The following is a 25110-nucleotide window of genomic DNA, read 5'->3' as shown; positions in this document are numbered from 1 at the left end:
ATTTTTCTATTTTCATCCACGTGTATCAGTTTTAAAGCTTGATTTACAGAAAATACCTATAAATTAATAATATCATAGTAAAATCTCTATAAATTAATGATGTCAGGACCAAATAATTATATTAATTTAAAAAAGTATTAATTAATCGATAAATTAATAGTTTATTAATTTAAAGAGATTTTTTTTATTCAACAAACTTGCATTATTCTTCATGAATGAAACATATACATCATATTGACTAGTTGAATGATGTTCATGAACAATGTGACAATGATTAATGACATTAGGTACCACAACAAAATGGATGTCAAACACTTATTAGATTACTCGGGTAAAAATGATACATGGTCAAAGGTCCAAAGTTTAGATAAAAATTATATCTAATGTTATTGAAAATCTTATTGACGATGAAACTGAAGATGATGCAATGTCTTTGTAACCAATTACACACGAGGAAACGCTCATAGTGGCAGTAACTCTTCACAAATTTTTGTTGTAGTATGAGAATATAACACCGAAACTTTTTGATGCAGTTAGGAAAGTTAAAGATGAAATATAACTAGATTTAAATTTTAAGAACAAAATAGAAATAAAATCATATTTTATTAGTTTGTCATAGTTATATTTGTAATTTTGTAAAATCATAATTTATAATATTGAAGGGACCATAAATTTATATAAATGTATTCCGAAAAATTATTATCTTATTAATTTATAAAAAAATTAATTTAGACTTTGGGTCCAAGTTGATATCGAGAAAAATATTATTTTAGAGAAAAATTTAATTTATTGAGTTTTAAGAAAATGCCCAGTTTTATATTCGGGCCTTGGCCCAACAGGACCCGGCCTGTAAATCTTATGTTAATATATTCGGACGTTGGGCCAACTACACTCTTGATGCGGGTTGGCAGTTTTGAGTCCAACTTTCGTGGGTTAAAAAATGGCGTAAGATTTTATTAACTCATACAGTATTATTGATAAGATTTTAATTTGACATATTTTTTTAATTTAATTAGAATAAATTTATCTGATTTACTTTTTAGATACATATTTCTTTTATATATATATATTTGGTAGAGATCTACGTAGTGGCAAAATTATAGATATTATTTATGGGGAAAATACATATATTTTTATTTTAAAAAGAGACTATTGTCTAATAATGATAAGATAAACATATTTATTAGACCAATTAAAAAGAGAGAGGCGGTTAAGTAAAAAATATATGCATTGCGCGAAATAACCAGTTTGTTTTGATAATTTCCATTTTCTAAAATATCACGTCGATATACGTATTAATTTAACGAATATTTCAAAGTTCATAAACGAATTTAAAAATTTGAGATAAATTAAAAATATTACAAAGGTTAGGGACTAACTGATACATTAAATCGAAAACAACTTTAAAAGTATCGAAGTATCATGACGTAAGAAAACAGAAAAAAAAAAAAGGGAATGAAGCCAAATTGGGGAAGAAACTTCCTGTAACCGTTGACGGCTGACACTGCCACGTGTAATTTGACTGGCCCATTGTCACGCAATCACCTGATTTTGCCAGACGGCTAAGATTTCGTTTCCATGAAAAAGATCCGACGGCGGAGATTAACCTTTTTGAAACTGTCTTACCTATAAAAACGACACAGTTCCTTTTTCGCCGGTGCGGTGCAGTTACTCTGCCCTCCCTTCTTCCCCCTACCCATTCTTAGTTCTTAGTAATTATAAAATATTTAGAAAAATCCTATTTTTTACTCAAAAAATCTCTTAAATTCTCCGTCGGCGTTATCTTCCGTCCGGTTCTCCTCCGGATTTCCGACGATTCTATCCCCATTTTATCCCTCCCTCTCCTCTTTAGTACCAAAAATATCCCGCATATTTTTATCTGTTTGTTTCTCTAGAGTTTACATTTAATAGCAATAGGAGAGGGAAACAAAAAAGGAAAAAAATCATAAAAAAGGAGAAGGATCATAGGAGAGTCAGGGTTAAGTTTTTCGAGGATGGCGCAGATTCAGGTTCCGCAACAGGCACCGCTTTCCGGTCCAAACGGCGTCGCTCCGGGAGCCGGAGGAGCGCAATTCATGCTCACATCTCTCTATGTCGGCGATCTTGATGTTACTGTTACCGATGAGCAGCTTTACCAACTGTTTAGCCAGGTGGCTCCGGTTGCTTCAGTGAGGGTTTGCCGGGACTTGGCCACCGGCCGCTCTCTTGGCTATGGCTATGTCAATTATAACAACCTTCGTGATGGTTAGACTTCTACTTCACTTTCAAAGATTTATCCTTTATTAAGTGATTTAATAATCTAAGGCTGCTTGGAGTAATTAGTTTGATTGCGAATTCTTCTATAATATGAATATAAATGATTGAATTTTGACAAGTTTTATGATCGATGTATTAAAATTTTTTGGATGCTATTGAATGGATCCGCTATCTATATATTAGTTAAGGATTATTTATTATTTTTACAAAGCGTTTCTCGTAATACATTATTGGATTTAAATAAAGTCCTGCATTTATGACAGATTTTGACTGCTGATTCCATCACTAAATTAATTTAATTGCAGATTCTATCTGTTTATTATTGTATCAATGCACTTTGCTGATTTCCACTTGTAATTGGTAATGTCTTCAATAAGTGTGAATATATTTGAAGTCGAAATACTGACTTTAGATTGTATGGAATTGTTCAAATTGCGCTCAGTTGTTTATATGCGAAAGTATCATTCTGATGATTTTTGAGTTTTGGTTTTTGACTCTTTTATCACTTCTGCCTTGCATTTCATTGAGTTGCTTAAACACTTCAAAAAATAAACGAAGCTTCATGAATTGTTTTTCTGAATTTTTGAGTTCATGTTTTAGATAATTATCATATAGGGAATCTGTTCTTTGTTTGGAATTCTTCAAGTTAATTGATTGTGCATTTTTGTTATTCTTGGCTGCAGCGGCTAGGGCAATGGATCTGCTGAATTTCACTCCGCTGAATAATAAGTCCATCCGTATCATGTATTCTCAGCGTGATCCCAGTCTTCGTAAGACTGGTACCGCAAACATATTTATTAAGGTATTAGTGTGTTTTCAGTATTTCCCCTTTCTTCCATTTGAATTGCTATTCCACTCTTACTGATTTTCTCTTCTTAAATCAGAAGAATGGTAATTTTGGTTGTATCTTCCTATGCCTTTTAGAGGTGTTGCTCCTGCTTGTTTATTGTCTCACCCTGCATGCCAAATTTTCATGCAAATATATTTGCCAATGATCATATCTTTGACTTCCTGTGGTCCATTTGCTGCAATTATTTACATCTTACATAATTTCTCTGTTGAAAAATGTTATGATTGGCTTTTTATGTTTACCTATACCTTTGTTTTTTGGTTTGATCGCAGAATCTGGACAAGTCTATCGATCACAAAGCATTACATGATACATTTTATTCATTTGGCAACATTCTTTCGTGCAAGATATCTACTGATAGTTTTGGCCAGTCTAAAGGCTATGGTTTTGTACAATTTGACAATGAAGAATCTGCTCAAAATGCGATCGACCAATTAAATGGCATGTTGATTAATGACAAGCAGGTCTATGTTGGACGTTTCCTTAGAAAGCAAGAAAGAGAGACTGCGTTGAACAAGGCCAAATTCAATAATGTTTATGTAAAAAATCTTTCCAAGTCTACAACAGATGAAGACCTGAAAACAATTTTTGGAGAGTATGGTGAAATTACTAGTGCTGTAGTTATGAGGGATGCAGATGGGAAATCAAAATGTTTTGGATTTGTCAACTTTGAAAATGCTGATGATGCTGCTAAAGCTGTTGAAGCTCTTAATGGAAAGAAATTTGAAGACAAAGAGTGGTATGTTGGAAAAGCCCAGAAAAAATCTGAAAGAGAGCATGAGCTAAAAGCTCAATTTGAGCAAACAATGAAGGAAGCTGCAGATAAATCTCAGGGTGCAAATTTATACATTAAAAACTTAGATGATAGTATTCGTGATGAAATGTTGAAGGAACTTTTTTCTGAGTTTGGAACCATTACTTCATGCAAGGTTTGAAATGCTTCTAGATTGTTTGATTGTTGATGCTAACTATTGTAATTGTTTCTCTTGATATATGTCATTGCCCAATTGTCTCACAATTTTACAGGTTATGCGCGACCCTAGTGGAATTAGTAAGGGCTCTGGGTTTGTTGCATTTTTGACTCCTGAAGAAGCATCTCGTGCTGTAAGTTTGAATTCTTTTTTTTTTATTTGCTTGGTCATCCCAATATGAGATTGTTATCTAAAACATATTTGTATCCATCTACAGCTTGCTAAGATGAATGGTAAAATAGTTGTTAGCAAACCGCTTTATGTTGCAGTGGCACAAAGGAAAGAAGAGAGAAGAGTCAGGCTACAGGTAATATGAGCAAGGATAATTTCTTAGACTACAATTTTTTGGTGTTATTTGTGCATACTTTCATTTTGAAATTTTTTTTAAAGGGACACGTATCTTGATACTTCTGAAATTCCTGTCAAATTCATGTTATCAGCCATCGAGATTTGTTTCTAATAGTTCTATGGATCAATTTGAATTTAATTTGTCATTTTCTCTCATATGTCTATCATATCAGGCTCAGTTTTCTCAAATGAGACCGCTTATCCCTTCAGTTGCTCCTCGTATGCCAATGTACCCTCCTCGCGCTCCAGATCTTGGCCAACAATTTTTATATGGTCAAGCACCTCCTGCCATGCTTCCTCCACAAGTAATATATCTTTAGTCTTTGTCAATTCTCTTAATTCTACATGCTTGTTCTTTTAGATGCTTGGATAATTTGTTAGTATTATGTGCCTTACCTTTATTGGGTTTCAATCACGTAACACAGTTTGATAGGGGAGATTTGAACGTGAATTTATTTATTTCTTATGTTACTATTCTAGGCTAGTTTTGGTTATCAGCAGCAACTGCTTCCTGGAATGAGGCCTGGTGCCCCCCCTGTACCAAACTTCTTTGTTCCCATGGTACAGCAAGGTCAGCAGGGCCAGCGCCCAGGTGGACGACGAGGAGCTGGTGCTGTCCAACAGAATCAGCAACCAATGCCATTGATGCAGCAGCAGGTTAGCCTTATGCATATATAGTAGCACGAATCTTATGCTTTGGCTTTCTTCTAATTCTTTCAGAATGTTCCAGATGATGCCTAGGGGACGTGCCTATCGCTACCCTCCTGGTCGTATCATGCCTGAAGTCCCGCTGTCTAATGTTGGTGGAGGCATGCTTTCTGTTCCATATGACATGGGCGGCATGCCCTTGCGAGATGCTGGCATCGGACAGCATATGCCAATTCCAGCTTTGGCTACAGCTCTTGCAAATGCGACACCTGAACAGCAAAGGACGGTGAGCTCTGTTGTTGTTTTCTTTGACAGTCGGGATTGGCTTTGGTTTATTTATTTAGCTTAAAAGACGTTTGTGTTTACAACTTGTGACGGGTGAGCAGATGCTAGGTGAAAGCTTGTACCCCCTTGTTGAACGGCTTGAGCGGGATGCAGCATCCAAGGTTACAGGCATGCTTCTGGAGATGGACCAAACTGAGGTTTTGCATCTCCTTGAATCCCCAGAAGCCTTGAGGCTAAAGTAGCTGAAGCCATGGAGGTGTTGAGGAGTGTTGATGCCCAGCAGCAGGCCAACAATCCAGCCGACCAACTGGCTTCACTATCCCTGAACGATAACCTCGTTTCTTGAATGACTGGGAATTTTGGGTCTAGTTTCTTGGCAGAGACGTGGGTTGACCTCTTTTATCAGAACTGGGCTATATCTTTGGTTTATTATTAGGGTTGAAGTTTGGAACTTTTTATCTATGCTTTGTTTTTGTCAGTTATTAGGGTTTCTGATACTTGCTAGACATGGTTCGTTTTGGTTTGGCTTTAAGTTTTTCTTTTTTTACTGCTCTGTTATGGATATTTTAAGTTCGTTTGATGCATTAAGATTTGCTTTTAGACTAAATCTCTTGGTTATTAATTTTGCTTGGCTTTTTATGAGCTTGACTATGTTTGATTTGGTAGGTTGGTTTCGTTTGGATGGAGTTTAATTTGAGTCGTCTAGGCTTTCGATAATGAAGTTAATATTTTCTAATTGTGGCCTGACCTGGATCATAAACATCTCTGATTCTTGTCCTTGGAATTGTTTTCAAATGTTCTGGTCCAATTTTAAGAAGAAATAGCGCCTTTACATTATCTATGGTCCAGGAATCTACCTTCTCTTAGCAGTTGTCACTTAGACTCGAAACTTCTTTTTGAGTTAACAAATTTCAATAAAATTTATTTTTACAGTAACCATATTAAATGATATATGTTAAAATACATTTGAATTAATTAAAATCTGTGACTATCTATATAAATATGAATTATAAGCATGTTAAATATATAAGATATTAATAAAAATTATATATGTCAAAAACAATAAATTATGTACAAATTTAGTTTTCTTCAGAGTACTAATTAAAAACTTCACCCGAATTTGGGACATTAGAGACATTTGTTCCTTTGTCTTTTCTGGTATGTGGATTGGTAATTCATAGTCGCTTTATCCTCAAGCCACGTGTCCCCTAGCTGAATCTATCGGTCTCCTGTAGCGAATACAACATAGCCGGGGTAATCTCCTCAATTGTGGAACAGTGGAGGAGTTTTTATTAGGTGATTTTACCCAAATATCACCTGTACAGGTAATAATTACATGTCAATCACCATTCTCTTAATATTATCGATTTAATACTATTTATCCGCGCCTCCACAGGATTTTAACTTTTTCAATCATTCTAAACACACTAAAAATGAGTACATTTCATTTCTGACTTGTTTTATCTATAACTTTGAATTTGTTAAACGTTTTATGTCGAGAATTATTGTTGATTCACGCGTTCCATTTTTATAACATAAAATTTTGTTGAATCCTGATAGATACATTATACGATAAAATATCTTCCTTACAGATGTTATTTTATGCAAGTCTTAAATTATTTATCTCGCATTTTAATTTATTGATTTAGTGCAATATTTATAATAATTTGTGTATTTTTAATCCCAAAATTTTGTATAATATTCCTAAAATTTATATATAATCAAACTTACTTCAAACGTTGATGATGCAGTAGCAACATGATCTAATACTAAGTAATTAGTTAATTATTTTTTTCACTTTTATTTTTTGGGTTGATGTAAGATAACTTAAAAATTAAACAAAAAATAATTTATCAATTTCTTATTACATTTATATGTATATAATTTAAATAAAAATGTAATGAAAACGATCGAAGACAACTCATTGAAACATGACCTAAACACATTGTCAATAAATACACATTTTAGCTTTTATCCCACATTGTCAAGAAACATAACTTAAACACTCCAATATGTTATATAAGCTAACTCATTAAGCTCTTCAACTCATGGAATTAATATGTATTAAACTATGATGTTAATCCTTATAGTTTTAATTTTTAATTTTTTAAGATATATTTTTTAAAATGCTTTTAAGGCTGATGTGGGCCTATTGAAGGTATGTTTCATGATCCGCTCCTTTCATTTATATCAAAAGTTCAACTAAGATGCGGATGATGATTTGCCCATTCTCTCATGTGACGTCAGCTTGAAACTCATATGTATTATTTATACGGGTGATATTTCGGTAAAATCATCTTTTTTTATTAAAGCATTTCCATGTATCACCGTTTGCTCGTACCACCTGAGACTGCCAGCAAAGCAAATTATTGGATCTAACGGCTGACAGGTTAGATATATCATTGGGCTTTCATCTCACGCTAATTATTTCTCCTACTTTGACCAAATCGAGGTCACAGTCTAAATCCCCGCCGCACCAATTTCAAAATAACAGCTAATGAGATCCCTCCACGTAAAAGAAAAAAAGTCCCAAACCAACAAATAAAAACGTGAAATTTAATTAGGGAATAGGAGAGTATTTGAGGAGCACGTACACGTGAATCGGATACTAACGCTTTCACCTGCAAGGAAAGCTTCACCTGCACGCAGTCGATTTCTTTTCAAATTCCTACAAAATCCCTAAAACCCTTTTCTAACCAAAAACCCCTCCCTGGAAAAAAAGAACAAATTTTCTCCTCTGATTCGACTAGAAAACAATTCCCAAAATGTTCAACAATCAAGATTCGATTCTTCCATTGATAGATACAAGAGGAAAAGGAGGGTATTCATCGAGGGCTAAGTCCATACGTCATCTTCCGCCAGGTTGTCGGTTCTACCCTTCCGAAAAGGTGCTTTTTGATTTTTATCTCACCGGGAAAAACAACTCCGTCGCCGCCGATCCCGCTGATATTTGCGGCTGCGATTTGATAAGCGAGCTCAATTTGTACGATTACGAGCCGTTTGAATTGCCTGATGGCACTTGCTTTGTCCACGGATATCGGGGGAGGAAAAGACACTGGTTTTGTTATACGAAGAGTAATGGAAGGAGGAAAAAGAGAAGAGTAAAGGGAGGGTTTTGGAGGAGAATAGGGAAAGATGAGGATGTGGTTGATGGTGGAAATGTAGTGTTGGGGACTAAAGCTAAATTTGTATATTATGCGGTTAATTCAGTTAAGGCAAAAGTTAGGACTCCCTGGATTATGCTTGAGTATTCCCTGCTTCATCATCTCAAGGTAAAAAAAAATTGACTTTAATTTGTTTTACTTCCCCCTTCCTTTTTAAAGAGGGTAATATTTAGTGGAATTGCTTCTTGTTATTGATGTTTGGTAGGTAGTGATTAAATGAAACTGACAAATTTTGTATCTATTGCAGATTTAATTGTCATCTCCAATCTCCAACAAAACCCACCCTGCTTTTGCTTTGTTTTTTTAACGCTTCTCTCTTTAATGTTCCAAAGCCCCATTCCCCAGTACTGACCTTGGTTGTTTTAACTGCTGGTGGTAAAATTATTTTCCAAACTAACTTGAAATTTTCCCAAATTTGAGTGGGTTAATTTTGGTCCTGACTTGTTTGTTTGTTGATCTTCATGGTTTTCTGAAAGCGTGCATTGTTTTTCTTCCAAAATGATTTAGATGGTTAATCATTGTTGTGAACATAACCTCGGTTTTCCGTTCAGCTGGATAGGCAAATTGATGCAATTAGATACATAGAAGTAAACCAATTATTGTCTCTGCGTTCTGTATGTAAATTTCTGCCTAAATATTGTTGTGAAGTCTTAGTAAATCCCGACTTTTATGTGCATACTCTTTCAACATATGATATTTTGTTTTTAAGATATGCTATGTCAAAGATGTGAATATAGTTTAGATTAGTTTCAATGGTGGGCGAGGGTCTGGGACTCGTACTTGCATGAAATTGATGTCTGGACCATCTGCAGGCTTCTTTTGTCCTATGCCGAGTATTTGTTAAACCTCGGACAAGGAATAATGTTTCGGAGAATCTTATTAGTTGTTCAGCAGAAGAAAGTGTTTCAGCTTTTTGTCATGTTGGTGTTCGGCCTAATGGATTTCTCAGACCTTGCAATCATGAAGCTGGAATCAATGGTGATGAATTCACAAAGGAGGTAGCTAGTTCAATAGCAACTAGACCTGCTTTTCTTGCCAGTTTAGAGTTACCTTCAGGCATCCCTCCGGACCGGCCCAATGATATGGTAACCCTTGTTTGAGCACCTTTTACTTCATGGGGATTATGTTACTGCCATTTTTCTTTGTAGATACTTTTTCTGTGGTACCAGACATGGGTTTTAAAACGTTTCTATTGATGATACATGCATGTATTGTAGATTTCAATTCCATATCAAATAATTTGAATCTTTGGCATGCATTAAAAGAGAAGGTGATGTGTTCTTTCCTCGAACTGAACTAGTTTTTCTGTTCAATGACTGTTATGCAGGTGGGATCTCGACTAACCACCAACGAATTACAGTCGATTGTAGAAGAAGATTTCATAGAATTGGAAGATCTGGTTGATGGGTTCCTGTGATACACCATGAAGAAAATAGGAGCAGTTGCCTTTGGAATATGAAGAGAATGATATATATATATATATATATATTTGAGAACATAATAGGGAACAAGAAAATTTTCAAATATGAATAGAGAGAACTAATGGCAGAATCACTCACCTCGTAAGGTCATTTTCATTCCTCATTTGCTGGTAAGCGTTTGGATGGATGACATAAGGGGAGCTTTAGTTAAATATATCTTTTTTGCCTTACCATGCAGGCTGCATTCATGAGCCTAATATCAGGAATTTCACTTTAGAAGAATTGACGTTATCAAGAAGCTTTCCATAGCAGAGGAATCAAATCATCTGGAGTTTTTCCTTCAGAAGAATTATCAGACAAATTTCGACATCAGGTCCTTCACCCAACTTCCATGTTCTCCTGTTTCTCCAATGATGGGTCGAGAAATATTTTCTACTCAATTCTCTAATGGCTTCACTTGCCATTATTTTCTTATCCTAGTCTCTTTATGAACTTTCTCATTGCAGAAGTGCACAAAAAACCTTTGGGAAACCCATTCTTTCTTTAGCATGCTTGCTGTTGGTCGTATGCTATGGCAGATAAACTAACTCAGACTGTTCGATCTAGATAAATTGGATTGAAACTGTTTTGAATTGTTTGTTTACTGATGTTCTTTCTTTGCTTCTCGAGAGCTTTGACAAAATGCTGTTGTTATGATAGTGGTTAATGAAGGGAAAATCATTAATGTTCATATTGGTTACTTATTGTTGTTTGAATCATCATTTCATGAGGGATTTCTCACAGATTTAAGGTTTTCTATTTTGATTTAGCTATTATTCCTAACTTTGTCGATAAGGTTTTTAAGAAAGGGTAAATTACACAGATGGTCACTAATGTTTAAGTTTTTATTTTCCCGTTGAAGTTTCAAAAGTAACAAATTGGTCACTAACATTATCGATTTGTAACAAAATGTCACTCCATCGTTGTCAAATTGATGAATTGGCATGTTACAAAAAGATTAATTTTACTATTACTCCAAAACTATTGCTATACATTAAATAAGTCTTTGAACAATGATTTTATATCAATTTACCCCAATCTTTTAAAACTTTTGTTTCTATGCCACCTTGACACAACCCACTTTTGTTACTCCATTATAAACTTCAAATGTTATTCATCTAATAGCTCAAATTCCTCAATAATTCAAGCTTCTCAATAACAAAAAAATGGCTTCAATTTCTCTTCAGAAGCTCTGCAAACTCTATATTTTTCTCTGGTTTTCATCTCCAGCTTGTCCTATTGAGAATCAAACTAGAGCTGGTGCAAAATACTTGCTTTCTTATATTGTTACTTTGGGTGATTCATTTTCTTCTATTGTCGAGACTTTTGGTGTTGAGAAGAGCATATTGAAGCTAATGAATTATCTGAGACTGATATTATATTTCCATTTACACCTATTTTGGCTCCACTTTCTAAAGAGCATGCAATGATTGAACTGCCTCAAAGCTCCTCCTCCATCTCCAGGCCATGCTCCTCAAATACCAACTTCCCCTGTTGGAGAATCAAATTCTAAGTCTTCTAAGAAATGGGTTTTCAACAATGTTGGAGTTAGAATCGGTTCTCTTTTCCTTCTTGGTCTAGCAGGGTTCATGTTTTGTTTCTTCAAATGTCAATGCCAAGCTCACAAGGCCAGTCCAATAGTTTCTTCATCTCCCCCAAAGCCGTCATCCAATCCGAAACCTTTCTCAGACTCAACCAATTACACTCCAAATTCTTGAAGTTCAGATTGCATATAATATAGCTAGGCAATCAACTGTGTACCGGCTTTTAGGTAGAAAATCGATTATCGACGATTTTAAAAAAGCTTTATAAAAATTTGAGAGTCAACATCAATCATTTTTAAGGTGCAATTGAAACACGTAAATTAGGTAATTTCAATAAAACATTTTTGTTTTATCAAAAATACCCAATTTTGGCCTGCGAAATCAGAAAACAGCTTTGGAAGTTGGTTACGTGTAGGGAATGATTAGCACCCTACAACACCTAAAATTTGTACATGGTCAATTAACTTGTATTTTAATAGTGAAATTTTTGAATTTGAAATTTTATTTAAATTAAAATCCACTATGTATGCAATTTTTTTTGAAAAAGATGTTGACTACCAAGACCAACAATGACCACCCCAGGCACACGCGGAAGTTTCGTTATCGATCTCAATAAATGAGCATTGCCTCAATTTAAAAATACATGATGCGGGATTTAAAAGGGATGTCGATTTATTTTAGGAATTAATTGCGGTCACCCCCAAGCAATGGCGGGGATCCACCATTAATTACCTAAATAAATTAACATTGCCTTGCTTTTAAAATCGATATGCAATCAGACAATTCCTAATTACACTAAATGGTTAATTAAGATAATCCTCAAGCTTAGAGTGTCAAATTATGATATTTAATGAACTTAAGGGACTAAACCTAAAAATGTGATCTTTAATATTAATCATAATTAATTTTAACCAATTATTTGAATTGAATAAATGAAATGAACCCTTGGGCATTAATGCGACGACTAAATCGAATATTCCCTAAATTAAAAGACTAAAATGAAATTAAAATTAAAGTGAAAGCTCTAATGTGAACCCTAATTGATTTTTACCAATTATTGATCCGAATTAGGGGTGAGCATTCGATCAAGCCGAGTAAAAAAAATCGAGTTATTCGAGTTCACTAATCGTATTTTACAACTCAAACTTAACTAGAAATTTTTTCGAGTCAAGTCGAGTTTAAGATATTTGAGTCAAGTTATTTGATTTTTATACTAATTTTGATATAATTATTTATAGTATTATGACAAGGATTTGTTCTAATTTTTTGACTTTCTTTAACCATATAAGAAATGTGTGTGTATATATATATATATAATATTATTTTCACATTATAATGTTATTTAATATATTAAATACAATATAAAATTATAAAATATATTCATAATATTTTATTTTAAAGAAAGTATTTTGAGATTAAATTATTGATGAGAGTATAAAGGAGTAAAAGAATTAATGGGAAGAAAAAATTTACAAACAATTGTAGTCAAATTACCAGTTAAGGAACTAAATAAAAAAGAGACTACATTTTTAGTAAAAAAGAGTAAGAATTGAAGTTAAATTTTTTTTTCGCTTGAACTCACTGCTAAAAAAGAACGAGGCATTCGTCAACGAAAAATGATACTTAAAGATCCACATCAGCGGATTATTATATATATACAACAATTCAAGTTGTATCCGGTCACATTTCTTCGTGGTTTTAAAGTGAACCCAATATTGATTTCGATATTGGTTGAACGTTGGAGGCCCGAAACGCATACTTTCCATTTTTTGAGTGGTGAAGCGACAATTACGTTGGAAGATGTCGCTTGCCAACTCGGTGTTTCGATTAATGGCGACACTAGTGAGGCACAATGATTACAATCGATTCAAATTGTCGAGGATGTTTTGGGAAAGATGCTACCATCAGAGGTCTTAGACGGGATACAGATACAAATAACTTGGGTTGAGTCTAAATTTCATGTGACTGAAGTCTCTATCGAAGATAAGGTCAAATTTACAACCCGAATGCATCTTCTCCAATTGATTGGAAAGATATTGTTACCAGATAAATCTGGAAATTCAGCACACACTCAATATCTTTGTAATTGCATAATTTCAATGAGTGTCGCAACACTAGTTGACATTCGATGATTTTGGCATTTTTTATACCGATACTTTGCAAGGCTACAATAATTGAAAATAGTCAAAAAAAATTGTAACGGTTTGTCTAGTCTTTCTTCAATCTTGGGCGTGGTAACCCCGTTTTTTATGTTAATTACACTAATATGGTACCAATTCTCATTTTTTACACCAATTATTGTAGCCTAAGTTGAGTTTCTTTTGGTTGGAATGTAATTTTTAACTTTATTTTTAGTAAATTTTTAAATTTATTTTTTATTCTTCTTTTTAAATTTTTATTTATTATATTATTTAGATGGTGACATAAAATTACTGAGACTGAATTTTCTGGTGCGAATAAAATTGATATACGAATGAGGATCGATATCACCGGTTGACATGCAATAATTATTATTTTAGTAAATTACTTCAATTTTTATTTATTTATAATTTATACTAACTTTTATATTTTAATTAATGTTTATAGTTTTGTTGGATTCGTATTGTGACGAGAAGGTCTACTGGTTACTGTTACCGAGCTTTTTTGAAGGATCGGAGTTATGGTGTGTCGTAACACCTTTGCTTTATTTTGCGATTATCGAGATACACGCTGTAGATAGAGTGTTGCGCTAATTTACATCCCATCAACCAATACCTATGCAAATATTTGATATGGACGTGCTCCATAGAATTGATACTTGTGGGAAGTATAAAGAGAATTAGCTGAGGAAGCATGTTGTATACATTCAACAATGGAATGAGCGTGTAATATCCCAATCATTCGGGTCAGTGACCAAAATGTAAGAATTTTAAAACTTGGTGGTTTAATTATAATAGTTTGAAAAAATCAAGGATTTATTTTAGATTTTTGTGTAGGGCTTGATAGCAAATTTGGATTAGTAGAAAGGGCATTATAGTCTTTTCATTTTAAAGGATATGTATCTCCTTTATTAAGGGATAAACACGTGGATATTGGGGAGATAATCGGAAATCCTTTTCTTGTCTTCGTCCACTGTCGTGAGCTCCACTTCAAAGGTAAGTTTTTGTAAATTGTTGGTTCCTTCAATTTTTGGTTTGGTATTGAAAGTTTGAGGGTTATAAAAGGTTAAGGAAAGCTTGTAAGGGATTAAAACAACATGAGGAGTGAATTAGAAATGAAATTGCAAATGAGTTTTGAAATGAATTGTTGGTAGGGTGTAGTTTTTGGAGTTTTATTGAGAGATTTGACTTGTCAATGATCTAACTAAAGAGTTAGGAGTATTAGAAATGATTAAAAACTTGTTTGAAATCATGGTATGATTTTGAGATGTAAGAGTTTTAGTGAGATTTTTTATGTTTAAGAGTAGTAAATGAAAACAAGTTGGTTTGGATGAATGAAGTTGAGTTTAAAGGTATAAAAGGAAGTAAAAGTAGGATATTTAGGTAAGTTTTGGTTAATTTTTGAATTGAAAATGGCAATTATGGGTATGGGGTATCGGTACTAGAAGAACAGTAACGATACTTCAAGGCAAAATCAGTTGAATTCGAAGAGTAGTATAAGTACTGGTTGATGAAGGTATCGATACTGAAAGGGGAGTATCGATTCCATTTCCAAGATAAATTTCCAGAATGTCAAAATGGTATCGGTACCAGAGGGGGTACCGACACCATTAAAGAGAAGTATCGATACCGTAGTGGGAGTACCGATACTATTGTGCATAAAATGAGAATTTAAGTGTTCTTTCAGCTTAAGTTATTACGATTGGATATAAGTGATTCGAATTTCGATATTTATTTTCGATTGTTTTGTGTAGACGTTGAACAAAATCAACTTCCGGTCAACTCGACATTATAAGTTTCGATCAAAAGTTTTAAGGACTTCGTTTAGGACTTCAGTGAGGCAAATGTGAGTGCAACTTCTCAGTTTTTTATTATAATTGAGGAAGGCTTGCGATAAGCCAACCTCAGTGTTTTCGATCGAAAACCTTTCAATTTCTTTTATGTTATATCTTTATAATGTTTTATTCAATTTCTATTATTTAGGCTGTGAATGATGATTATGTGTATATGATTATGGAAATGTGACATGTGAACATGTGTATATGAAAATACTTAATGTGAAAGTGCCTATGTGAATAAGGTATACTTCGAATAATGAATGAAAATAATTATATAGTTAAAAGCCCAAAGTATATGTATGAGGATTAGAGGTATAGTTAGCATGCCAAGAGTTTAAGGTTTATGTGGTCCTTCGGGACAAAACCAATATGGTCATTCGGGATAAATTATGAGGCACTTCGATGCAAATTACGAGCTGTGATAACAACATTAGTACACAACCTCAATGTACTCAAATACCTAGAGTCCTCAGTAGTATACGTTGGGCAATTGGAAACAAGTTATATAAAACAAATAATATACAAAAGTATACCTTCTTGTTATGGAAAACAATTTGGAATTCTTTATGAAATGTTTCGATAAAATAGATAAAGATTTCGTTTGTAAAGTTAGTAATCATCGACTTAGCGTGTGATTGTTTCACATGTAGGTTTGAATAAATCATAAGAGTAAAGCTAGGTGAGGATGGCGTACTCCCTTGAAGATCAGATCAAGACAAATTGAATGTAGGTTTTCTGTAATTTTGTAAAATGTTGGCATGTATTACACGTTTAATTTGAAATGCTATAATCTATTTTTGTAAACTCATACTTTTGTATTTATGTAAATTATTAAAGGTTTTTATTAAGTATGAATGTGAGATTTATATTTTGTTTTACGTTAAAGAGTTCACCTTGTTAATATAAATAAAAGTTAAATTTTCTTTATTCGTTATGAATCAATGTTTTGAAAAGTCAATGTGACACCTCATATTCGTATCTGTGTCGGATACGGGTTAAGGGTGTTACAGAGCGGCATCTATATATCCCTATGTGTTTCAAGATTATAGCTACTGATCTTGATTTTGACATTTATTCCTACCTCTTAAATTATGAAGCAAATGAAAAACCATATTTAACAACACCAGAAGAGAGGGAACAATGTGAATAAATGAAGGCTAAATACGCAAAGGGCAAGAAATCATCATCATTGACATCTTCTTCTTATGCTTCTTCTTCTACCGAATAATTTGCATCTTAGACCAGTTATTATTTTTATCCTCCATACCATGCTTCAATGGAGAGTTAGCCGAATTGGGTTGAAGGTTCATGGGATGCAATGTAAATCGCTCAAGCATCTTCAACAAAACATACGAGTGAATGGGATCATATTATATATGATCAACAAGGTATTGATTTCAGTGGTCAATTCGAGTCAATGACGACAATGATGGCATCAAATGCCTTAAGTACTCCATCATCGTATTTTAAAGGTGGATCTCAAAGTGGAGTGATCTTCAGTACACCTCATGTTGAAGAAGCAAACGAAGATGAAAATGATCATGGCGGACGACCAAGAAAAAATTGACAAGTCTCACGCCATTATCATTCGACCATTCCTCGGTATTGTTAAGAATTACGAAAATATAAGTAATATTTTTAGAGATTGTATTAGTTTTTTTTAAAAAAACTTTTATTATTATTTTGTAATAAATTACTTTATAATAAATTATTTTTAAAATCATTTTTAAAAAGAAATTCAACAAAACTCATCACATTGATGTGACAAGTTTTTAAACGATTACATTTTTTAAAATTTCAAAAGTTGTCTATTAGTCAACGGTTAATGGATTAAATTCTAATGGAACTCATTCCCTCGACGTAATAAGTTCTAGATTTTTTAATATTATAATTTTGAAATTAACTACTGATTAAAAAAATCTTTTCACCGAACTTATCATGTCGACGTGATGAATTCGTGAAAATATATTATAATATTAACCTATAGGAGCTCACCTACGTGGGACTATTTAAAAATATTTTTCAGGTAAACTCATCACGTTGGCAAGACGAGTTTGCCATATACTGTAGTGTTTGTCATAGATTGCAAAAATGAATATCAGGATGACCTATGGGTCAATTAAATATAACGCAAGACCTAATGGGCAGAAAAAACCTATCCATGTAATTTGCTTTGGCCATTTTCTTTTTGAATGGGTACAATTTTCAACTACATTTACAATATATCATCATAAGTTTCAACTTAATTTTTAGGATAACAATTATAAAGATTTTTTTAAAAAAAAAATCAAAAATTATTATTACCAAACAATATTATTATATTATATACATTGTTTTTATTAAGGTCAACTATAAAATGGTTTTATATTAACATGGAAGTCATATGTGATTTATCTATTTTTATTTAAAATTCTCCCCCACATAAATGAAAATCTTAAAAATTTGTTTTTATACCATATTATAAAGTTTTAGTGTCTTCTCTAACTATTAAATACATTAACAAAATTATCTCTTCATCTCATATCATTATATCCGTTTAGATCTTTTGAACTTAAAAGTTTATGGAATTTAACCCAAATCTATAATAGACACTATCACCTAAATGTACATATATGATCTACTAAAACGATGATTTTGTTTGATATGCTGACACCATCATGTATATATCGCTTGATGAAAACAATTTGTTAAAATCTATGTTTTTTATTATTAAAACAAAATTTTTAAATATTGTTTGATTGACTGTCGATGACTGTGAAAATAACACATTACCAAAAATAGTTTTACTTAAAAGTTTGGTGACAAAATCGATAAATCTCTAAAGTTCAATGCTTAAAATAAAGTCGTTTTAAACATCAAAAGTTATCATCGCGACGACATTATTGTATCATGTTATCATATTTTCAATTTAAACGGTTCAATGATATAATTAAAACTAGAATCAAAATTAATAGTATAATTTAAAAAATAAAAAAAATATATAAATAATACATCACTTAAAATTTAATAATATTTAGCCATGTTCTAAAGAAATTAGATACAAACTCTAAATCCGAGGCGATGGAACCTCCGGTAATCAAGCCTGGGTTTGGTAGACTGTTTATGAACAGAGGGAGTTAGTTTTGGCGCGTAATTGATGATCGACGAGTACTATTAATAAAAACAAAGCTTTCTGCTTCATCTTTGTTTGTTTATCCATCTTTTTGATGATTTTTGGACCGTAAGTTTACTTATTTATAAAGTTTTCGAAACTGAAACCTTTTCCTTTTTGCGTTTTATCTATGATTGAGACACAGAATACAACAAAGATGCTTTAATGTAAATCATACATTAATTTTCTAAAATTAATTTTTAATTAATTATAATCATACATTCAGTTTTCTAAAATTTTAAATTTCTATAAATTAAATTAATAATACATAATAGTACTTATTATTAATGATATTCAACGGTCCTGATCGAGGGTTATAAAATTTTCGAGGAAAATATTTAATATAACTTTAATGAATACAGATGAGTTGGATGGGTTAATCTGTCGATGTTCTGACGTGTTTGGGCCCCACCAAGATCTTGCTGCCCAACGGTTTCCTTATTACCCCCGCCTTTACTCACATTTACAGCTCTGCCATTTAGCAGATTGTCCCTTCCCTCTTTTGTGGCAGAACTTGTAAATCACCTCTAATGTGAAAGGATAAATGCGATGAAAAGTTTAAAATGGCAGTGATGTAAATCGAGGGAAGAGGAGGGTGAAAGTGGAAGAAGTAGGAAATACCCGGGCCCCACTGCAGAAATATATGTAATTTCTTTCGAATGAACAACAGTACAAAAGAGCTTAGCTTCCGTTTTTTGTATGGAAGCGGAATAACGGCATTACGGCATTGTCTCATGATTGTATTTTGTTCTGTTGCTTTCAAAAACTCTTTCATCTTCTTCACCTCTTTATGCTTTTTCCCACTTCCCTTTCCTCTCCTCCGCATTATAAATATACATGAATTCACTCCCATCTCTGCAATAAAAAAATTCCTTTCGTAATTTCATCCTAAACCCCTTTTTCTTTGGGTTCTTTTCCTTCTGAATTGGCTGCTGTATCGTTGAAGAGAAGAAGTTTGGGTGATGATGAGACCATACGATTCAAGCTCAGATAACCCAAATCTGGAGACGGAGACGGCGGTCGTTGCTGAGGTGGCTGGTCAGAGGAGAAGTGGGAAAAGAGGGTCGAAACAAGGGAAGGCTAATGGAGGCGGCGGAGATCACGGTGGAGGTCAGTCGGAGCATGAGATGCATATATGGACTGAGAGAGAAAGGAGGAAGAAGATGAGGAATATGTTCTCTAGTCTTCATGCTTTGCTTCCTCAACTTCCTGCTAAGGTAATTAACATATATAAGAAAAAAGGATTTAGGGTTTATGGTAGAAAGAAGAAGAGATTATTTGTTTTTTCATGGTATTTGTGTCCATTCTCCAATCTTCATCACATGATTGAAACTGAGCTTCAATGAGAAAGAAAACATATGATTTCTGGGCATTGCAGATGTTTAACTTCAATTTACCTAGGATTCTTCCAAAAGAAACTTTCAAGATTCTAATAGGTTTCACATTAGCACATTTCAGTAACATTTGAGTTGTTTTTTTGTCATGATGTAGCGAGAGATGAAGACTTTTACGTTTACTCTTTAATCTTGCACAGGCAGACAAGTCCACCATTGTCGACGAGGCCGTTACATACATCAAAAACCTTCAGCAGACTCTCCAGACACTTGAAAAAAAGAAGCTCGAGAAGCTAAGGAGTTCGACGACGGCGGTCGATTACGACCAGTCATCGATAATCACATCGGAGGTGCAAGTTCCTGAGTCGAGGGAAGCCTTCCTGATAGATAATCAGGGACCAACAAATGACTATCCTTTGACAATCGACATGCCTCAAACATTTCCAGCTCAAATGTCACCAGCTTGCTTTCAGACATGGTTTTCCTCCAATGTTGTCATTAGTATGTGCGGGGACGATGCACAAATCAATGTCTGTTCCCCAAGGAAGCCGGGGACGTTAGCCACCATCTTGTACATACTCGAAAAGCATCGATTGGAGGTGGTTTCAGCTCAAGTCTCGTCGGATCAGTATCGGAGCATGTACATGATCCATGTCCATGTAAGTACACAATTAAAAAAAACTAGGCCTCTTAATTTTTTTACCATATCTATGACAATGCTCATTGGGTTTTTATATGGATCAGGCCGGTGGAGTATCGGAACAATTTCCGGCGGCACTTTCGATTGAGGAGACGTTTAAGCTGGCTGCAGGAGAGATGAACTTGTGCTTGTTTTCAGGTTAATGATAATAGTAGCAAATCAACATGAAGGTTGGTGAGTAGTTTCCCCCTAGTGGAAGTTGATGAAAGTGACTGTCTGCCGGTGAAGCAAATCCATTGCTATGAATGTCCAAACTAAAGTTTTGATCATGTAAATGTGCAGAAGACAGAAAGCAGTATACAATATTTGGTTTACCCTACTGTTTTATCGCCTTCATTTCATTTCTTTATTTTCTCTTTTCCTTTGCTGCACAACAGCCTCATGAATCTTATATAGCTAATTAAATTTAAACTTAAAATTTCTTTAATGAAAAGAAATTTTAAACGAATTAAATTAAATAACTTTAAAATTTTAAAATTGATATTTAATTTTAACTGCTTTAACCTGGGCCAGTCAACGACATGCAACTCTTAAAAGGATGCATTTGACTATGTGGGTTTCTGCCCTTCGTTTGCCTTGAGGTGATATGGACCGTTCCCTTGGTTCCAAGCCTTTCTTTAAGGAGTAGGGCACATCAGAGAAACATATACTGGTATAGGGTTTTATTTTTTCGGCCCAAAACCGGTATACGGCTCAATAATTTCATTTATAGATAAGTCTACAGCTCACGTCGCATACCGTAATATACCACTAAAATAACATACCGAAACACACCACTAATTAAATTGATCTTATTAAGTAAATATTAAATGGTAAATTACATATTTTGTACTTAAACTATTACTTATGTTTTGTTTTAGTATCTAAATTTTAATTATTTTATTATCATTAACGACAATGTTTATGTGGCATGACATGTCCACTTTTTATTTTTTAATTATTAGATCACCTTTTTTTATTCTTCGATATTTTTTTAATTAATTTTTGTCAACCAATTACGTTGTGACACGTGTCACCACCTACGGGGATAAAAGGTTATAATCATTCTTACTCTTAATATGAATTGAACTTGGGTTAGTTACATAAGAAACAAATCACTCAACCGTTGAGCTAAGCCAGTCGTTTAGCTAAATTTAATTATATTTTGTATTTAACTTATATAACAATATCACTAAAAATCAATTTTTTTACGATTATAAGATTAAAATATGTGACACTTTAAATTAATCACCAAAAGCTTAGTCACTCAACTATAGTGTGATTTTTTTTATTATACTAAACTTAATATTTATATCATTATTAAATTAAAAAAACTAACTTTTCACTTTATTTAGATATAAAAGTTAATTAAATATTTTATATATTTTTATAAAAATTATATGAACTAATTATAAAAAGCTATATTTGTAACATTACAAAAAATATTTATTTAATTTTTAAATTACAAAAAATATTTATTTGAAATAATATTATTTTTAAATTATCTATTTAATTGTAAATAATTTTAAATTTAGTGTAAATTATATGTTTAGTATTCAATTATCACTTTGGTTATGCATAATATTATTTAAAATTAAATAGATAATTGAAAAGTAATAATATTTCAAATAAATAATTAATACTATTTCAAATAAATAATATGATTTTAAAAATTAAACAAATATTTTAAAATATTTTCATACTATTATAAATATATATTTTTAGAATAATTTAATATAAATTTTATAAATATAAATAAATAATTATTTTGATTATTTTTTATTTCCAAATAAAGTGAAAAATTATTCTTTAATTCAATAATGAAATAAGTAAGTATTAAGTTTAATATAATAAAAATATATTCACATTATAGCTAAATGACTAAGCTTTTGATAATTAATTTAATGTTTAACATATTTGACTTTTATAATCACAAAAAATATTGATTTTGAGATGATATTGTTATATAATTTAAATACGAAATATGGTAAATTTAATTTAATTACTAGTTTAACTCAATGGTTGAGTGTCTTGCAATTCATGTAAAGAGGCTTAGGTTCAATTTATGGTAAGAGCAAGAATACATTCTTTTATTTTATCCTATAGTTGGTGACATGTGTCACTATTTAATTAGTTAAATAAAATTAATTGAAAAATAATGACGGAGAAATAAAAAGATGATGTGAAAATAAAAAATAAAAAAATGACATGTCATATCAACATTGTTGTTAATGATTTTGAAAAGAAATAAAGTTTAGGTATTAAAACGAAATAAAAATGATAGTGTAAGTACTAAACGTATAATTTACCCTTTTAATATTTATTTAATAAGGATAACTTAATTAGTGGTAGGTCGCTTTAGTAGTGTATTGCGATGTGCGAAGTGCGTCATTCTTTTTAGTAGATATAAAGTAGTGATTCATGAGGAATGCAGTTAATATTGTTGTTAATGTTATTTATATGAGGAATAGAGGATGCAAGATTCACCTTATTTAAATACTTAATATCTTTTTATTTAAATTCAAACTAAATTATCTCGGTGGTTAAAGGAATAATAGTTATTTTTAGAGATATCGGGTTTGAACATCAACGATTGCAATATGAGTAATTGAACGTTTATTATCAAATAATTGATAGTATATAAGACATATACTACTTTCTAATCACTCATATTAAATAAAGAAAAATATAAAAGAGGAATTTGAATAGTTTAAGCATCACTGGGAATTGGACTGCTTGGATCAACCCAACACCACAAATCATTAGAGGGCAGATATTGCTGAATTTTCCTAAAACAGGCCCATCCCATCACATTACAATAATTCAAGGAGTTTGATGAGACCCAGAATCATGAATTTTACACACTTAATTATTCGCAGTGAATTCATATCCATTTTCAAAGTTTAAACTTTTTAAAATATGATAACCAATAAATTTAATGTTGGAATTTTAATATCCCCACCCGTTGGGACCCAGAGTTGGATTGATCGACACATACAATCCCTTGGATCGAAGGGGCGGGGTCCTTTTCTATTTTATTTAAGGGTAAATTACACGGACCAATAAACTATAATAAAAAATTACTTTGACTGTTGATATTTTAATTTGATTAAATAGACTATCTAACTATTTAAATACTTCAATCAAATTATCTGCCGTTAATAGTTAACTGAATAAATGATGTGGCAATTAAAACATTTTAGTATAATTACACAATTGATTTATTTTACTTATATACTCTTTCAATTTGGTCCTATTTTAATAAACTAAAATAATGACACATTTTATCATTCGATTGAATGATTAAGTTTATTTTTTTTTAATTTAATAGATTTATTTTACTCCCATCAAATAATACATGTCACCCTCAACTTTTAACAAGATAGATAAACGAATTAGGTGAATTAGGTGGGCAGGTGGGATATGAACCAAGGACCTTTGGATGAAGTAGAAAGTAACAAATCATTGGGTCAAGACATCTATTTAGTTTACTTTAGACAACAAAAGAATATATATTTTGTATCTCAGTAAATTTTTCTTTAAACAAAAAATAATATAATTAATAAATAAAAATAAGAATATTTTTTATATTAAAAAAATAAGAATATATAAAACATATTAAAATTGTTATTTAATTAATTATATTTATTAATAGTTATATATATATAATAAATTATGATTTAATAGAATAATATATAACAAAAATTACGAATATAATAAACATACTAAAACTTTTCTTTAATATTTTCATATTAAAATAATAATAAAATATTTTAAATATTTTAAGTTATTTTTAAAAATTAAGATAAAAATAAAAAAATATTTTTAAATGAAGATAAAGATAAAATATATATTTTTACATTAAAATAAAAAATATTTAATAAGTTAAGATAAAAATAAAAAAATATTTTTAAAATTTAAGAATTAAGATATATAAAATACTATATTCATATTTTTTGTTAATATAAAATATTATATTTGTATTATATTAATAAATATATATAATAATAAATTATATAATTAAATAAAAATTTTAATATATTTCATATATTCGTATTTTATTAATGTAAAAGAATATTCTTATTTTTATTTATTAATTATATTATTTGTAATTACTAAGATACAAGTTATGTATTGTTTGTTGTATATAATAAATAAAATGGATAATTTCGCTCAATGGTTTGGTGCTCTTTTTTTTCACCCAAGAGGTCCTTGGTTCAAATCCCATTCACCTTTTGCGATTTATTTTATTTCAATCGAAATGATGACATGTGTCATTATTTTAATTTATTAATATTCCTTTAAATATTAACGGCAAATAACTTGATTTAAACATTTAAATAATTGAATGATCTGTTTGATCAAATTAAAATATTGGTAGTCAAATTAATTTTAAACCATAATTAAGAAGTCACCAGCGTATTTTACCCTTTCTTTGACGTTC

General features: G+C 31.7%; 2 protein-coding genes and 1 pseudogene across 2 annotated transcripts; all 3 read left to right on the top strand.

The window, feature by feature from the left end:
• The first annotated feature begins 1669 nt into the window (after positions 1-1669).
• LOC120209710 lies at positions 1670-5907 on the top strand (annotated as a pseudogene).
• A 2100-nt stretch (positions 5908-8007) lies between these two features.
• On the top strand, positions 8008-10173 carry LOC120209720 (NAC domain-containing protein 96-like). The gene is made up of 3 exons (XM_039208651.1): positions 8008-8630; positions 9335-9607; positions 9850-10173. The coding sequence occupies exons 1-3, from the start codon at positions 8124-8126 to the stop codon at positions 9937-9939; spliced, it is 870 nt and encodes a 289-aa protein (XP_039064582.1). The 5' UTR covers positions 8008-8123; the 3' UTR covers positions 9940-10173.
• Positions 10174-19618: 9445 nt separating this feature from the next.
• On the top strand, positions 19619-20868 carry LOC120209652 (transcription factor bHLH95-like). Its single transcript, XM_039208601.1, has 3 exons — positions 19619-19870; positions 20188-20646; positions 20732-20868. The coding sequence occupies exons 1-3, from the start codon at positions 19619-19621 to the stop codon at positions 20828-20830; spliced, it is 810 nt and encodes a 269-aa protein (XP_039064532.1). The 3' UTR covers positions 20831-20868.
• The last annotated feature ends 4242 nt before the right edge of the window (positions 20869-25110 follow it).

The sequence above is a fragment of the Hibiscus syriacus genome, unplaced genomic scaffold, assembly GCF_006381635.1.
Source record: "Hibiscus syriacus cultivar Baekdansim isolate YM2019G1 unplaced genomic scaffold, ASM638163v2 tig00000657_pilon, whole genome shotgun sequence".
In the NCBI taxonomy this organism is placed as follows: domain Eukaryota; kingdom Viridiplantae; phylum Streptophyta; class Magnoliopsida; order Malvales; family Malvaceae; genus Hibiscus; species Hibiscus syriacus.
This window is presented reverse-complemented; position numbering and strand designations above follow the sequence as displayed.

Bases quoted from the DNA above. Each gene is read 5' to 3' on its own strand.
- LOC120209720 (XM_039208651.1), top strand. From the start codon at position 8,124: ATGTTCAACAATCAAGATTCGATTCTTCCATTGATAGATACAAGAGGA. The intron at 8,631-9,334 runs GTAAAAAAAAAT...GACCATCTGCAG, and splicing joins CCCTGCTTCATCATCTCAAG to GCTTCTTTTGTCCTATGCCG. The intron at 9,608-9,849 runs GTAACCCTTGTT...ACTGTTATGCAG, and splicing joins CGGACCGGCCCAATGATATG to GTGGGATCTCGACTAACCAC.
- LOC120209652 (XM_039208601.1), top strand. From the start codon at position 19,619: ATGAGACCATACGATTCAAGCTCAGATAACCCAAATCTGGAGACGGAG. The intron at 19,871-20,187 runs GTAATTAACATA...AATCTTGCACAG, and splicing joins TTCCTCAACTTCCTGCTAAG to GCAGACAAGTCCACCATTGT. The intron at 20,647-20,731 runs GTAAGTACACAA...TATATGGATCAG, and splicing joins TGTACATGATCCATGTCCAT to GCCGGTGGAGTATCGGAACA.